The sequence below is a fragment of the Morchella sextelata genome (genome assembly GCF_020137385.1).
Source record: "Morchella sextelata strain SCLS chromosome Unknown scls_4, whole genome shotgun sequence".
NCBI classification, from domain to species: Eukaryota; Fungi; Ascomycota; class Pezizomycetes; order Pezizales; family Morchellaceae; genus Morchella; species Morchella sextelata.
The window spans coordinates 1,160,661-1,175,719 of record NW_025408619.1 but is presented as its reverse complement, the minus strand read 5'-3'; the positions used below and the strand labels follow the sequence as shown (position 1 = coordinate 1,175,719).

Below are 15,059 nucleotides of genomic sequence, written 5' to 3'. Positions count from 1 at the left end.
CGACGAGGCACTTGAATCCTTTATAATTTATGGTGATTGTAGTATAGAAGAGGCGCGCAGAACACGCATGGTTATCCCTTAAGCTGTCGATGCTGACCCCCCTATAACAGAGGAATTAGATTTGTATGAGAGATCTATTATTTGATAAGAGAGATAACGAGATCTGTTAGTAAAGCCACACTAAATTTGCTTTTTTTTTGGTGGGTCAGCATTTTCGCGACAGCTTAAGGGATAAAGACTATAACTCTCTCTTCAGGCATTAACTTCATCATGTTTTGAACTTCCTCCGATTACGATTTGCGTATGTGTTAATTCCCAGAGCGTTCTTCATCAGATTTAACGAAGTGAAATTTAGGGACGGCTTGGCATCATTTTGGTCGATCTATTACAATCATTTCCCCACCCAAGCTCCCAAATTAATGCTACATTCATACTAACTGCCTCTAAATACAAAAGCGAACACCTATACTCCATCCCTAAAAATCTTAAGAGGCTCATAACTATACGGCATCTGTTCCACTCACTTGAATCACCATCCCGGCGCCAAAACCAAATCCATTTGCAAGGTCCTCCTTAATCTCTTGCCACAACCTTTTCAGTAAGGCCCTCAAGAACTCTAAAGTCTGCCCAATCCCATAACCAATGGTGAAATCCACCTCCCGTCCTGCAATAACTACCTGCACACGTGCCTTCAATGGCTGCCCTTTTTCAACCAGGTCCTTCAAAGATCCATGAAGCTCAATTCGGCGTATGTTAATTATTTCGTCGAGTTTTCCCACAATAGTTCTCGCAAGGCTCTGGTGGTCCTCTTCCTCAATTAATGTTATCGCTTGTTTTGCAACTTCCAGTTCTTCTGATATACTCTTAACTACCTTCAACTTCTCCGCTGCTGACCGAAGCTTCTTGTGTTCGGGTGATTCGGGTAGTGCCTCATGTTTGCTCTTGAGAGCTTCAATCTTGGCTTGAGCTGTTGCCTCAAAATTCTTCAGCTTCTTTTCGGCTTTCCGTATAGCTTCTTTTGGCTGTTTGACCGCGGTTTGATCGGCGATAGCTTTCTCAGATACCTCCACCTTCTGGTCATAAACATTCCTCTTAGCCTCTGCTTTGGTCTCAATCTTCTTAAGAGTCACTTCTTCGATTTGTTTCGCGGATTGTAGTTCCTTGACCTTTTCGGTCTTGACAGCTATCGCAGATTGGTAATCTGAACCTCGTAAGGCCTTCTGGGCTCTCTCTAACTTTTGGGTAGCGTATAAAAGTGTTTCTTGCGCGTCTGAGAAGTGTGCTTTCCGGTGGCCGACCTCGAGACTCTGCAAGATGTCAACAATGAAACTTTGCACGAGTGAAAGGACGAATAACTTACAAGTCTGATCCTGCTATAGAACGGACTCTCATCGAGTTCTTTTATTGACTCTTTAAGTTCCACCTCTGCTGCATCTAGCGCCTCTGAATTTCAAACACTTTGTTAGCTCGAATCACCCATTACTTTGGTGCTGCTGAGTTTACCTTGTGCTTTCTTTGCCTCTGTCTCTGCATTCTCTACATCATCCAACAAAACCCCAAATCTGGACTTCGTCTCCTCTTTCGTGGCTCTGACATCAAACAACATACTTCTAATCGCATCTCTAAACTCCTTTCTCGCATGCATTAAATCGATCACTGCACTAGCTACAAAGGCGGCCCTATCAATCCTCGCCTGTTCAAGTTGCTGATATGCATCATAAAGTGCTGCCTCGAACTCCTTACGCGCGTTTTCCAGGTCTCTCTGGAGCTCAAGTCTCCCCTCCTCTAGTTCGGCGAGTGTTTCTTCCAATGCGTCTTTGATTTGCTTCTCCTTTACCTTCCAAGCTATTTTGGCTGCTTCGAGGGTTTGTTTGGCTCTGAAAAGTTGCATATCCAACTTCTTCTTCTCCTCCTCGAAAAACTTCCTAGCAGCCTCAATTCCCTCTTCCAATGCCTTGTGGATCGCTCTGAAATGGGCTTTCGCATGGGTATTGACATATCCCAACACATCCTGCTCTAAAACCACATCCACCACAAAGTCTGCCTGCGCCAACCCGCCAATATCTCCGGCCCCTAGCACTCTAGCACTAATCTCTACATCCAATGCCTCCGCAAACGCAAAAGTAATGTCAAATCTCATACCAGGGTTGGGCAAAATATCAAACACGGACCGAACACTTGTGTCTAGGCCGAGTATCTTCAACCGCCCATCAACCAAGATATGTTGCTTCGCGAGTCCAAGCTCAATCGTCATTTGTGGTCTTTCGTCTCCTACACCACCTAGGAGTAGAGGTCCCAATTTCACTTCATCGAACAAGGCACTGATCTTGGTTGTTGCACCGATGGTACACTCAACAGTCGTAACCTTACCGAATATTTCCATTTCACCGGTAATCGATGCGCCGGCGGGGTAATGAGTTTTACCAATGCTCATACCTGTCGATATATAAAACGACAAATCACGGAATGCAAGGAGGTCTGGAGATGGAAGTGGGATATCATGACGGGATATTTTGGAGGCAAATGTGACTAGATCAGTAAGGCTGAGAGTACTGAGGGTTGCTTTGAGCAGCTGCTCTGCCGGGTTTTGGTTTATTGCCATAGCGAGCTGGAGGTCTGTGGCACCGATTGCGAGACCGCCAGAAAACATTATTTTACTATTAAAGAGATCCATATTAGGATGTATTCTTGAAAAATACATTAATATTATGGGAATTACCTTGGTGCTCCGGTGGCAGCTAGAGTGGCATATATTATTCCGATTTCGAGGGCAAGATCCGGGCCAATCTTTATCCTCTCATTGAAGAGCCCAAAGGGATTTATCCAATAATTTGTCATTTGACCAAACCCTGACGCAGAAAGTGGATCGGCCTTGAGCCCAAAAGTAAAAACTAAAGGCTGCTTCTGTCCTGCCACTTTAATATTCAACGGTGCAGTAAACATTAATTGTGGAAGCTTTGATGCCACGATCTCGAGCGATATCGGACCGGATGTTACACTTGGTCCGAGTGAGAACTGGTGATATGTCCATTAGTGCTGATTTCTAACAGAGATTACTAATAGTAAGGTGCTTACAGTTACTGGAGCAGGCATAAGAATTCCAAAACTAAAGCCACTGTTTGAAGAATAAGTTGCTCTCAGTATCAAGCCCTCAACTCTTCCTCCAGAGACGTTATTGAGTTGCTCAATATGACGGTCAATAACCGCACAAAACTGGACACCTGAAGATGGCATAACACTATTAGTATTCAACAGAGAAATTACTTACTAAGATCACATTTGAACACTCTCGACAAACCTCTTCTGATCGGATATCCCGAAAGATTAAACTCCCCATTCACAGCGTCTCTATTCGACGCAACTAACGCCACTCTCTTTAATCCTACATCTAAAAAGGATCCCTTCACCTCTGGTGCCAGCCTCGCCAAGCTAAAGTCCTTTTCCGTCTCAAGTTCTCCATAAACGCTCCATGCCACCTCCTGTTCCTCCTCAAACTCTGTATAAAGGCCCACAGACACAGTGATATCTCTCACTTTCACCTTTCCGTTAATTTCAAAACCGCTCTCGCGACTCGTGGTATTTAGCTCAGTGCGACCGATAAAGATATCAAAGTTTGCCTGCTCGATAGTGATCTCGCCAAGATTTATATCGAGAACACTGCCGGTAATTGAAATGCCATCACGGTGGATTGTAAGAGCTGCAGAGAGGGAGGTGTGTCCATCTATTGTAGTTTTCCCGGTAAAAGCGATCGCGGCAGGGGAGATGCGGAATGTGAGGTCATCGAATTGAACATCGTGGTTGAAAGGTTCAAGGGTCCGGCCGGTTAGATCTGAATAAAATTGACGAATAGTAGCGAGGGAGATGTTGGGGACTGAGGCTTCAAGATAGAATTGGCCTAGATGTATGTGTTAGTTGATAATCCGTTGGTATCATGACGTGACTACTCATATCTGTCCTGAGGAACCTACCAGGTGAGTATATTCCTTTCAAGTTCAAGTCAGCTCCTGGAAATTGCAATACTGCTTCCGTCTCAAAAGATAACTCTTTAAGAGTCTCTTTTACAGGAAATTTTGCTATCAATTGTACAGAGGAAAGCTAGAGCACAGGCCCCAAAATCAGCACAGCATCCATCAACATATTACTTAAAAAGAATGACCCACGTTTAGACCCTTGAAGCCTCCCACATTGATCCACCCACTCCCCTCCTTCCTTGTAAGCCTCAATACGTGAACTCCTTCCACTTCTTCCCGCAATGAATACTCCATCCCCAATGGCACAACTGAACCCGGAATCTCTAAATCCACCATTCCAAAAAAGCCGTACCTACACCTATATCTCGAATATTCATCAAGCTTCTCAGTACCCTTCAGCGCCGTTAGTTCCACACCAACACTCATAAATGTTATAAGTTCCCCCAGCTTCGCCTGTACTCCCGCTAAAACGCCCTTCAACTCCATTTCCTCTGGTGATAACGGTTTGGTCCATTCCCGGGTCGCGCTCACGAATCCGCCAACACTAAATGGCACCTTCTCCTTCTTTTCCACGCCAAACACTCTCTGGAGCGTATCATGTACACCCTCTAACGCGCCTTCAAATAAGATCTCAGCCTGAAAATGCATACCTGCCAACTTCCCAGTGCTAGGGTCTGCATCTTTGTATATAAATTCTGGCTTCATCAAGGGCACATCGCCGAATACAGTACCACTCAGGCCTTTTAACAAGTCTTTCAGAAGTACCTTTTCGCCGATAGTGACCAACTCTCGAATGCTGCCAGCTTTGGCGAGCTCGCCTACGAACGTGTAGATTTTGCCAGGGAGCTCCATGCCGAAGAGATTTATATCACCGCCATGGATAAAGCCTGGGGGTAGTTCTTCACTACTTATATCAACAATGTTGTTTGATATTTCCTTGGGCTTTCTAGCTATGGGATTCGATTGCAATTGTAGACATATTGAAACATGCTGGTGAAGTTTGGCCTGCAAGGAGTCGCCATCTTTCATGTGTTCGAATATTAATTCGTCATTCGTGAGGGGTTCCGGAGAGTATGGTTGATTGAAGCGGTTGCCGAAAAATCCGCTTGCGAACTGTGGGGGCGCCATTTAAGATATGAAAGCAATAGCAAGTGATATTAGAAACAGCAGAAGCAGTTAAGTGTCACCTGAAGTGCTAGTGCAGCTCTAAAGTATTATCAATACCTAGAACACTCAAAGTACTGGCGCGATAAAAATACGAGAGGCAGTGGTGGAAAAGGATGTGAAAACCGGAATATTAGTACAAAAAAGGCCAAAAAACATTTGTTGAGCAGGTAGCGCACTGTACTTAAAGCCATCGATCTGCACCGTAACTCTCCGCACCTGATCTATCGTTGGTCAATTCCATACTAATCCCAAAACTATATAGCGCATGCCTCATCCAACCAGCAACTGACTCACTAACGCCAACTACAAGCCACCATGCCGCTGTGAAGATGTAAGCGCTACTGACAATCGCGCATACATTGGTTGACTTCCGCAGCCGCCCCGCGGGCTCGTTAACATGGTATGGGACGCCCGCGCTTAACTGGTGCTTTGAGATCGCGGACCATCCCCACTGCAAAAAGCACATTTATCTATACTATTGCTATGCTATTTAGAGATTTCTCATGAAAGTATAAATACAATACTCTCAGCTCTAATCATTGATGAATCTGCAATGTGCTCCACATTCACAGCCTACTCTACATGTACATGTAGTCATACTGCTGATATCCAGGGTTACCTCCCCGGATATTGTACACAGGAATCCTTGGATTGCCATTTTCAGAAGTAGAGATAAAGTGCTGCTCACACAAATGACATCGCCTGTGCGGAAGTCCTGTCGATGGTGATCAAAAAGATACCAGGCTACCGTAAGATTTAAGTCAGAGTAATATCAAGTAAATCCACCGGAATGTTCATCGTCATCTCGCTGAAAATGGCGGCTCTGGGTGTTAAAGCGTTTTCATCGTACATAATAACGTAATAATCGGCGCCTTTCCCCTGAAGTGAATTAGTAAATCAATCAATCACTCCTGTCAATAAGATTGCATATAATTAATGAATTAAACAAAAAAAAAAAAAAAAAAAAAACTCTCCTGTCAAAGTAATGATAGCGAGTGATATATCATGATTACATGCCTATACCAGAGAACTCAATCACAACCTTAAGTACTACATGTAGTTTTGACATGTCATTCTTAATCCCAGTATACAAACAAGCCACCAGCAATATAAAATTCCTGTGTTCTATATCTTTCGACCCTGTATCCCCCACCTACCAACCAGTACAAAAAAAAGACCCTAGAAGAGAGAGGAAAGGTAACAAAAATAGTAGTAATAGGCCCTTATAGACATAATGTAATAATAACGGATATATATTGCCATTAGAAGTCATGAACCAATCTCCATTTTTTGTACCTAAAGAAGAAAAACAAAAGGAACCCCCCCAAACTGCCCCGTTTCACCGACAAACAAGAACCCAGATCCGGCCCAGCAAGAATAGAAATGCAAAGCAAGAAAAAGTCCGACCGTCCATCGACCCGTATGAAAAAAAAAGAGAACAGTAAGAAACGAGTCAATGAAAAGGACCACTAAAAGTACGTAAAAACAAAAACGAAGAGAAAACCGAGAAGAGAGAAAAAAACAAAAAGCCGTAACCATAAGTAATCGCAAAAGGAAGAAAAGATTAACAGAAAGCCCGAAAACTCAAACAGTAACAGTACTGGCAACCCCCCACCCCATCGAATTTAGTAGCGCAAGAAACAACCTGGTGACAGACACAAACAATAAGCCGCCCGTTCTTAATATCTTTTTGCCTCACGCATTTCACGAACAACCGCCTCACTAATGATAATTACCCTTGAACGTACCAAAAAGCTGAAACAGTAACGGCAAGGAAAACCATCGCGTTTCGTAACATTAACCCCCCTTCGTGATTTTCACCTACGACTCCGAACTTTATCAACTACGTACGTTACTTGAGGAAGACTACCCGTTTACGGACTGGTCTCACCCTTCGCCTTGCCCTTCTCTTTGGTTGCACTGCCGAAATGAAGCAAATCCTTCAAGCTTCCGAAAAGGCTTCTCTTCTTCGTCTTCAACTCTCGGTTATCACCATTCTCAAGGCTCTTCTTAGGTGACCTGTGGCCGTTTCCATTGGCCTCAGTCTCCTTCTCACTCTTCATATCGGTTGCGTTTCCGTTAGGCGCGAACCCATTCTCAGTCCTAGAAGGGACGGTCTCGGCTTCATGCTTAAGGACAATCACGGGCTCGCAAGACAGGTCCCCAGTCTTGTGTTCCTGCTCGAACTCCTTCTTCAGCTCAACGGTTTCGGAAACACCGGCAGCTTCAGGAACGGCGTGCTGAGTGGGTACGGCGTTGAGGGTAACTGGAGGGGTATCGTGGAGAAGCTCCTGTTCAACCTCCTTCTTGGCCTCAACGGCAGCCTCGACAGCACTAGCTTCAGGTGCGACCTGGGCCACTTTCTGGGAGTCCCGAACGATTTCTGGAACGAAAGCTGGGGTGGTTTCTTCGTTGGGTTCACCAGAAGCACTGGCAATACCGGCCGCAGCCATTATTCCGCCGACAGTGGTGTTTGAGTCGACCTTGGAGGTCTCGGTTTCTGAAATAACGGGAACCTCGGTCTTGAGCTCCTCCTCGACTTCCTTCTTCTGCTCAACGACTTTAGGGATAGTAGAAGCCTCGGGTTCGACCTCAGCCTTCTCCTGGCTCTCCTTCACGATCTCAGGAATTTCAGGAGCTGCCGTAGCTGCAGCGGTACTGGTGATCGGAAGAGAGCTTTCGGGGATGGTGTTGCCGGTGACAACCGGAATATCAAGGACACCACGGCCCTCAGCTTCCCGCTGGGCAGCAGGAGTAACAACGTCAGGGAGAACAGGAGCTCCATTTAGCCCGAAACCAAGGTTTGAGGCGTCTGCCTTCTCGTATGACTCCTCATCAAGCTTAACGTGCTTGTTGACATCTTGAGTAGTAACATCGTTGGCTGGGATGGGTTCACCAGGAGCGAGGTTAAATGGGTTTGTTGCGGTATCGGAAGCTGGAAGAGGCTTAACAGAAAATTCCTGTGCCTCCTTCTCAACAGCTGGGGTCTCGATGAAGCCACCTGGGACATCGGTGGGGCCGGGAGTAGAAACAGGGGGGGTGTTCTCTAGAGGAACCGCCGCTGCGAGTGCAGCTGTAGTGGATTCGGGGGCAGCAGAGTTGATAGTAGCGGCTGACATGTTGCTCTCTTCTGACTGCTCAGGGACAATATCTTCGGGGATCAAAAGGTTGTTTTCGATTCCGTTTTCGAATTCTCTGCGTGCTGCTTGATCAACGACCCAGTTGCCGTCTACAACAAACTATCGCGAGTAACAAGAATCAGCAAGACTGCATAAGTTATATGTGGCCAGAAAATGATCATGCTAGTGAAGAGCTGAAAAGAGCCGAAAAGACCAACCCCGCCCCACTCAAAGAAGAGGTGGGCATAGATGAGTCTCATCAAACCCCACTCGGAATCCGAAATCCGCGCGACATCACGCTAGCATTCCAGATACAGAGTTTAAAATAAACGAAAACGGGTATCCCCAGAAGTAACCCAGAAACAACAGAGATCGCAAACAAAAAATTAAGAGAATCAATAAAAACGTACCTTGTATAATGTCTTCTCAACTGGTAGTTCTACCTTCGCAACAAAGGCTTCCCCCTCCTTCTCCAGTTTTGTACTCTTTTCCCAGTTGTCGAAAGTACCGGTGACGTAGACCTCACCAGCTGGGTAGGCCCTGTTTTACAAACAGTAACCAATCAGTCGATATTCCCTACTAAACTTTTTGCGGGGGGCCGAGCAATGCAACCAAGCAGGCAGGCAACAACCAAGTATCGAGCCGTAACACCGAGATCCCGGGAAGGAAAGGCGACGACGATGACTGGTTCCTAGTGGTTGCCTGCGAGCATGACGGTGCAACCACCGAAAGGGAATAAACACCACCACCACATTCGGCCACCGGTGATGAGGTAGGTGATGAGGTAGTAACCAGACGAATGTTTTAGAATCAAGGAATGAGGAACAAACCATTTGAAAGTAAAGTATCCAGTCATTTTGGCTTGTAATTATAGGCCGCTTGATAAGACTGTGCCCGGGTCACTTATTAAAGTGTTTTGTAGAATCTATAAGAAAAGCGCACTGTGAGTAATTCCCTTCAAGATAGTATATGTGGTATTAAGAGAGATAGAGAGGTGTGATGAGGAGGAGGAGGATGAAAGGAGGAAGGGAGTGAGGAATATAGAGGTGGTTGATAGAGATAGATAGGTGGTGAGATAGGGAAGATGTGGGAGAGGGGCGATATAGATAGAGGAATAGATAATGTATCAAGAGGAGGACGAGGACGAGCAGAAAGCAGCGGATCAAGGTGGTCGTACCTGTGAATAAATTCGATTCCAATCTTCAATTGCCTTCGTATGCAACCCAATCTTTTCACAAAGGATAAAATTCTTTTGGAAAAAATACCGCGGAAGATGTGCAGGTCAGTGCAGTGCAGAACGGTAGGTGGTATGTAGTCGCGGACTGATTGCAGTAGTGGTTTAGAGGTATGAGAGGCAAAAGCAAAAGCAGGAGAGTGGAAGTCAGTTAATCCAGTAGGCAATAGTAGTGATATGTATGGTGCAGTAGGTGGTATGGTGCAAGCAATAGAGCAAGCAGTAAGTAACTTGAATTGGGTGTTCAGTTCAATTCAATGGTGGAAGACGACGACGAAGAAGTATGCAGCAAAAAGAAATGTGCAGTAGGCGCAGGAAGAAGAAAAGTTGGCTGTCGGCGGTGGGTACTAGGTACTTTCTCTTTGGCTGGGCATAGGAAAAAAGAAATTAAGAGGGAAAAAGTTGGGCGGGCGAACGATAAGTGTCCTTCCCCTTGTGTGAGGCAGAAGCAAAAGCAGAAGCAGGCAACTAAGCCGGTAGACCGCCGTAGTCTGTAACCGTATGCCGTAGACCGTATCTACTCATGTTGCCTGGCACCAGCCAGCCGTGAACGGTGTTGCTTAGGTGACTAGATTATTGGAGTCGCTTGTGAGGCACAGGGCGTACCGCAGGATAAACTACTCTAAATCAGATGCAGCAGCAAGCATCCAGCATCATCCAAACACCATACATGAGAGGTACATCCACATCCACATTTCACATCCATATCCACATTCACCGTCCATCCAGCAGCAGGAGCTTGCAAGCAGCAGCAGCAGAGGCAAGGCAGGCACAGGCCAGATGGCTAGCGAGAGATGAGATAGGTATCAGGTACCCAGTCACCCCGACATTATTCGTTCATTCGCTCAATCTGTTTGCCACGGTTCGTGAGCAACTTCTCAGAACGGTCAGAGAAACAGAATGCGGCCCCATAAACAACAGACATATGCATCCTCTGCAGCTCTCTATCTGCATTACGGATTTTCCACGAAAAAAAAAAATGTTTCCAACGGGCTTGCCTCTCCGTTCTCCGTTCCCAGCAAAACCCCAGCCACAGAAAACTTCGTGAACGTTTCCCCGTTGCGGTAACGCCAACCTCTCAACCCTTGTCCATACCAGACCCAGTTGCTGCCAAGTTTAATTGAAAATACCAAATTGCCAAGACAATGTCTGTTAAAAAAAAAAAACTCCCCTCCATGCATGAGGCGCACCGCACCAAAAGGACCTACATGTCGCATAAAACGTCATTGCTTCAGCAATTTGTGCACCCAACCTACGCTGCCCAGGCCTGCTGCATACGGAATAATATTGCCATAGATAGCCCGAAGGCAAGTTGCAAACAGGAAGGCAAGAGAGGTAAAAGAGTGTGAATGGATGACACTGCTGCGGCGGTGGGAATAGTATCCCTAGACCTCCTTCCTCCACACATCCACCACCCCTTCCCCAAGCCTCCCCGGTTCGTTCCTCCCACTTCCTCGTCTGTCCTCTTGTCCGACCCCACCCCTAATGCTATCTAGACTACATCCGAGTAAGTATGTACACATGTACATAGAAGTACAGGATATGTAGAGTACAGCTCTAGAGGTGCACAGCTACCTGCTCAATGTATGTACAGCTTACCACATATTATCTGCTGCTGCTGCTCACGGTCCATATTGCGATACTCTTGCAGAAACTCCTGTTCTTGCACACTTCCGAGTGCCATGGTTTCTCACTTACCTATCAGCATCTTACGAAAGATCATCCATTTTTACTCAGGCCGTTATCAATCCAAAACGCGCGCTCAACAATATGCAAAGCACACACATCCACCCAATCGCTCCTTATCTCTACGCCCACGCACCTCTACACCACACACCCACTAAAAACCTACCACATACATGTCTATCCTTCCACATGTGAAAGTCGAAGGGTTTCCAAAAAAATAATAGTACTAGTACACAAACCCAAATAAATTTGTCTATGGACAGAATCAAAACAATCGGCTTGCTTCCCCGTCCAAAATTATACTTACATACATGGACCGGTCCAAATTCGGTATTCCCATGCTCTCTGCCCTCAAACTACGTTAAACACCCCCGAAACGCCTTCAAACGCCGTGATTTTCCCTCCAAAAAGCGCCTTTGAGTCGCCATAGTACCTAATCCTATATTGCCCAGCCGGTGTACCCGATTCAACCGTCCACGTAATGGTAACCTGGCTCTGTCCGGTCAATTCCTCTGTCCGCTTCCACTCGTAGACCAAGTTCCAATCGGTATCATCTCTAACCCTGGCCCACGTCCCCGACTCGTTTTTTTCAACTGCTGCGAATGTTCCTTCCAGTCTCAGGTTATTTCTCGGGTTCGCCCCGACAAAGACGACCTTTACCATGGCGCCGATCTGGTACGGACCCATAACGTCTGTCAGGACACTCCCGAAGCTCTTTCCTAGTGGCGGGCTATCTTGCACCACGCCAGTGATAAGCGAGATCGAATTATTGGTGTTGATCGGCGGTTTAGCGCCCGTGGGCAGGGGAGTTGACGGAACTTTTGCGGCGAGGTACGGTGCGTAGGTCTTGTAAAGAGATATGTACGCATCCAAGCTATTCCATTCAATGCGGTTGAAGCAAAAATGCTCCCCTCCAAAGTTAGCAACCGGAAGCGCCAAGAAGAACAGATTGTAGAAGACGAAGAATCCTAAAAAGATTCAAGACATACAACCCACACAGTCGGGCGAGTTTCGAATTGAGTTCGAGGGGGGTTTCAAAGGTGAAAAATAAAGGTACCGGGGAAAAAAAGAGAATGATTTTCAAGACACGTACGTAAATTGCCCATAAAGTGTGCTGGCACCTTCGTATCTCTGTATGGCATACTCTTCAGCAGTCGCGATGTAGTGCGTGTACGAATTGGCTGGCCCCCCGAGCACCGTCCATCCGGATTCTTTACTAATTATTCCCAACTTGTCGAGTTCATCAACTACGGCTGCTTTCCAGCGACGTCCTGCCATCGTCGTGGCTTCTCCAGGTGCCACGATGATGGCGAGCTGCCCTACGCGGAACATTTGAATATCGACGATGTTCGGTGTCCTAACGGATTCATTACCAGGGCATTAGCTTCCGATCTTCTGCATGGAAGCTCGGGCGAGGAAGAATAATAGAATTTTATCATATCTTACTCCCTTCTCACCAAGATCTTATGTCATTTGATCTTGTAGTGATCGAGAAGCACGATAGACACGATGAGAATCTCAAACCTCCAGGGGCACCGATACTCATCGAGAAAGAAGGCAAAGAAAAAGAAACAAAAGAAAGAAACCAAAAAGAAAGCCATGACATACCAAGCATAGGGCTGATCCATTTCACCTACGTTCAACAGAATTGGCTTTGGAGCATGACAATCCTTTTGCTCCTTAGTCGGAATCTTCAACAAATTCCTAACAAGTAGCCAAAACGGGTTACTAGGCGCGCCTGGATCGTTCTGCGTGAAATCCGCGAAACCTGGCCAATCCGTGGTTCCAGCTGCGAAGCTGAACCCTAACGCAGCCTTGCATGTTTTCCACATAGATCCGTTAGAGAGCTTAAACTTGTACCCTGCTCCGAAGTCGACAAACGTATGTAGACTGCGCACGATCCCACCGTCGCCGGACACGGGTGTCTGCGCTGCGCTACTATCGCTACTATCGCTACCGCTGCCGCTACTACTACTGTTACTACCGCTGTTGTAGATCTGCTTCGCTCCCAAGTACTGTGTCTGCCCGATAATGCGGCACGATTCCGTGTCAGAGATTTGGAACGCCGGGCCGCGACCTCGACATTGCTGAGAGACCCCGTTGCATGTTGAGTCCTCGTATCTACATTCTAGTCCGGTATCCTGGCAGACTGGGCCGAGAGTGTTTGGAGATGTATCGCCGACGTTAGCTTGAGAGAATCCAGCTACAAAGCCATTTCCGAGATCTTTTTCGAGTTGAAGAGCGGCGTAGCCTTTGTTGTCCCCAGCGATGAGTGTATTATTCCCGTAGAGAGAGGTCCCATGAACGGGGAACCAATTGAGGAGCCTGTAATGCTTTTTTAGAGTCAATGATAAGTTCTTGTGTAATAGATCATTATAATGGAAGATATATTCAGGGAACACAGACCCAAGAGGCGTGCCATCTTCTTTCTTAAAAGAAAGAACCGTCATCTCCTTATCTACATCTCCACCCACATCTTCATACTTGGCTCTCTCCTCCGCCGGGTTTGCCTCATACGCATAAGGGCTACGATTGACGTTTGCATCACTTACTAGTCCCTTAGCAAGGGATAGATAGCCCGGCGTGAGCGATGTATGAGCCCGCTTAATAGAGAGAACGATGCCCTCCACGATAGCAGAGTACGACTGCGAATCAAACCCCTGCGTCGTTATCTGGGGGAGTAGATAATTGAGCCATGCACCTAAAGTGATCCGAATAAGCTCTCAGGTACAGTAAAATAAACTTTGACCCCCTCCTGCAACTCAATTCCACTTAAGATTCCCAACAACCCAACAACAGTCTCCAATTCCAATTTAGGTTCCATAACAAGAAATGAAATATCACTCCAGAGTGTCAAAGATGAGGTATCGGTACTTACCAGGCCCAGCATGACTATGCGTCCCCACCACAGCCACATTGTTCTGCCCGTAAACGCCAGGAAACGCCACTTCCAGCCCCTTTAGAACACCATCCCTTATCGCGGTATCACCACTTTGCACATCTACACTCACATAGACGAATCTGTCCTCCGGACTATTCACATCTGCAACTATAAACGCTCGAGAATGTATCCGCTGTCGAAGCCCTGATCCTTTCTGTGCGAGGTCGGCGTACCCCATCATTCCGATCTCAACGACGGGCCCAGTGACATCGGCACGACCAACGCCGAGAAGGTATTTATCACCTACAGCTTCATCTTGGGAGAATACTTGGAGGAATAGGAGGCATATCAAGGGTAGGATGTGATGTATGAGATGCATCTTGGAGCACACCTAGCTATTATAGGTAGGCAACGACGTTGATGTTCTTGGGGTGGTAGAATATGTTTGAGGTCTCAACACTAGATGCTACTCAAGATAAGGTGTAAGTAAGCACATGTGCGCATTTAGAAGGAAACGTATGGTGAAGCTTAATATTTGGTGCTACTCGCCTATAGAAGAATAAGGTAAGGCCAATCACAGGTAGACGTTAATTCAAACCTGAAGCTTTGATGTTGTTAGAAGCTTCAACTAAATGTAAAAGTAAACAAGATTTAAAAGCAAACGAAACAATCGATCAAATAAAGTCTCACCTACCCCCAAAGTTTAAGCACTAGGTACCTCCCTTGAATGTCGGGTTACCCCACAATATCAAATAGAATATTGAATATCAGGCTAGCTACGCACTTTTCTGCTGTAAGGTATATTGACAGTATTGATGAAAATCGCAATAAGATCCTCTAAAAGCAATAAATCTCTCGACACATGCAAGAGGAGGTCGTGATGCGCAATGACGGAAGGTAATAGAACCGAGAAAGGTAGGGTTTATTGCCAAGACCCAGGGATCTTTGTCGATCATTGGCCTCGGGTGTGACACAAACAAAGGAGGGTTGAGCAGAAAAAG

General features: G+C 46.3%; 3 protein-coding genes across 3 annotated transcripts; all 3 read right to left on the bottom strand.

Annotated features, from left to right (window-relative positions):
• Nucleotides 1-500: 500 nt before the first annotated feature.
• On the bottom strand, nt 501-5,099 carry H6S33_010224 (uncharacterized protein; the record flags this gene model as incomplete). The annotated part of the gene is made up of 8 exons (XM_044841585.1): nt 501-1,307; nt 1,361-1,443; nt 1,504-2,657; nt 2,720-3,015; nt 3,076-3,221; nt 3,299-3,895; nt 3,969-4,095; nt 4,161-5,099. The coding sequence occupies 8 exons, from the start codon at nt 5,097-5,099 to the stop codon at nt 501-503; spliced, it is 4,149 nt and encodes a 1,382-aa protein (XP_044697367.1).
• Nucleotides 5,100-6,722: 1,623 nt separating this feature from the next.
• H6S33_010223 (uncharacterized protein) lies at nt 6,723-9,113 on the bottom strand (the record flags this gene model as incomplete). Its single annotated transcript, XM_044841584.1, has 5 exons — nt 6,723-6,783; nt 6,887-6,959; nt 7,021-8,377; nt 8,668-8,797; nt 9,088-9,113. The coding sequence occupies 5 exons, from the start codon at nt 9,111-9,113 to the stop codon at nt 6,723-6,725; spliced, it is 1,647 nt and encodes a 548-aa protein (XP_044697366.1).
• A 2,415-nt stretch (nt 9,114-11,528) lies between these two features.
• On the bottom strand, nt 11,529-14,437 carry H6S33_010222 (uncharacterized protein; the record flags this gene model as incomplete). The annotated part of the gene is made up of 5 exons (XM_044841583.1): nt 11,529-12,145; nt 12,299-12,534; nt 12,786-13,502; nt 13,584-13,878; nt 14,056-14,437. 5 exons carry the CDS (start codon nt 14,435-14,437, stop codon nt 11,529-11,531), a joined length of 2,247 nt encoding a protein of 748 aa, XP_044697365.1.
• Between the last annotated feature and the right edge of the window lie 622 nt (nt 14,438-15,059).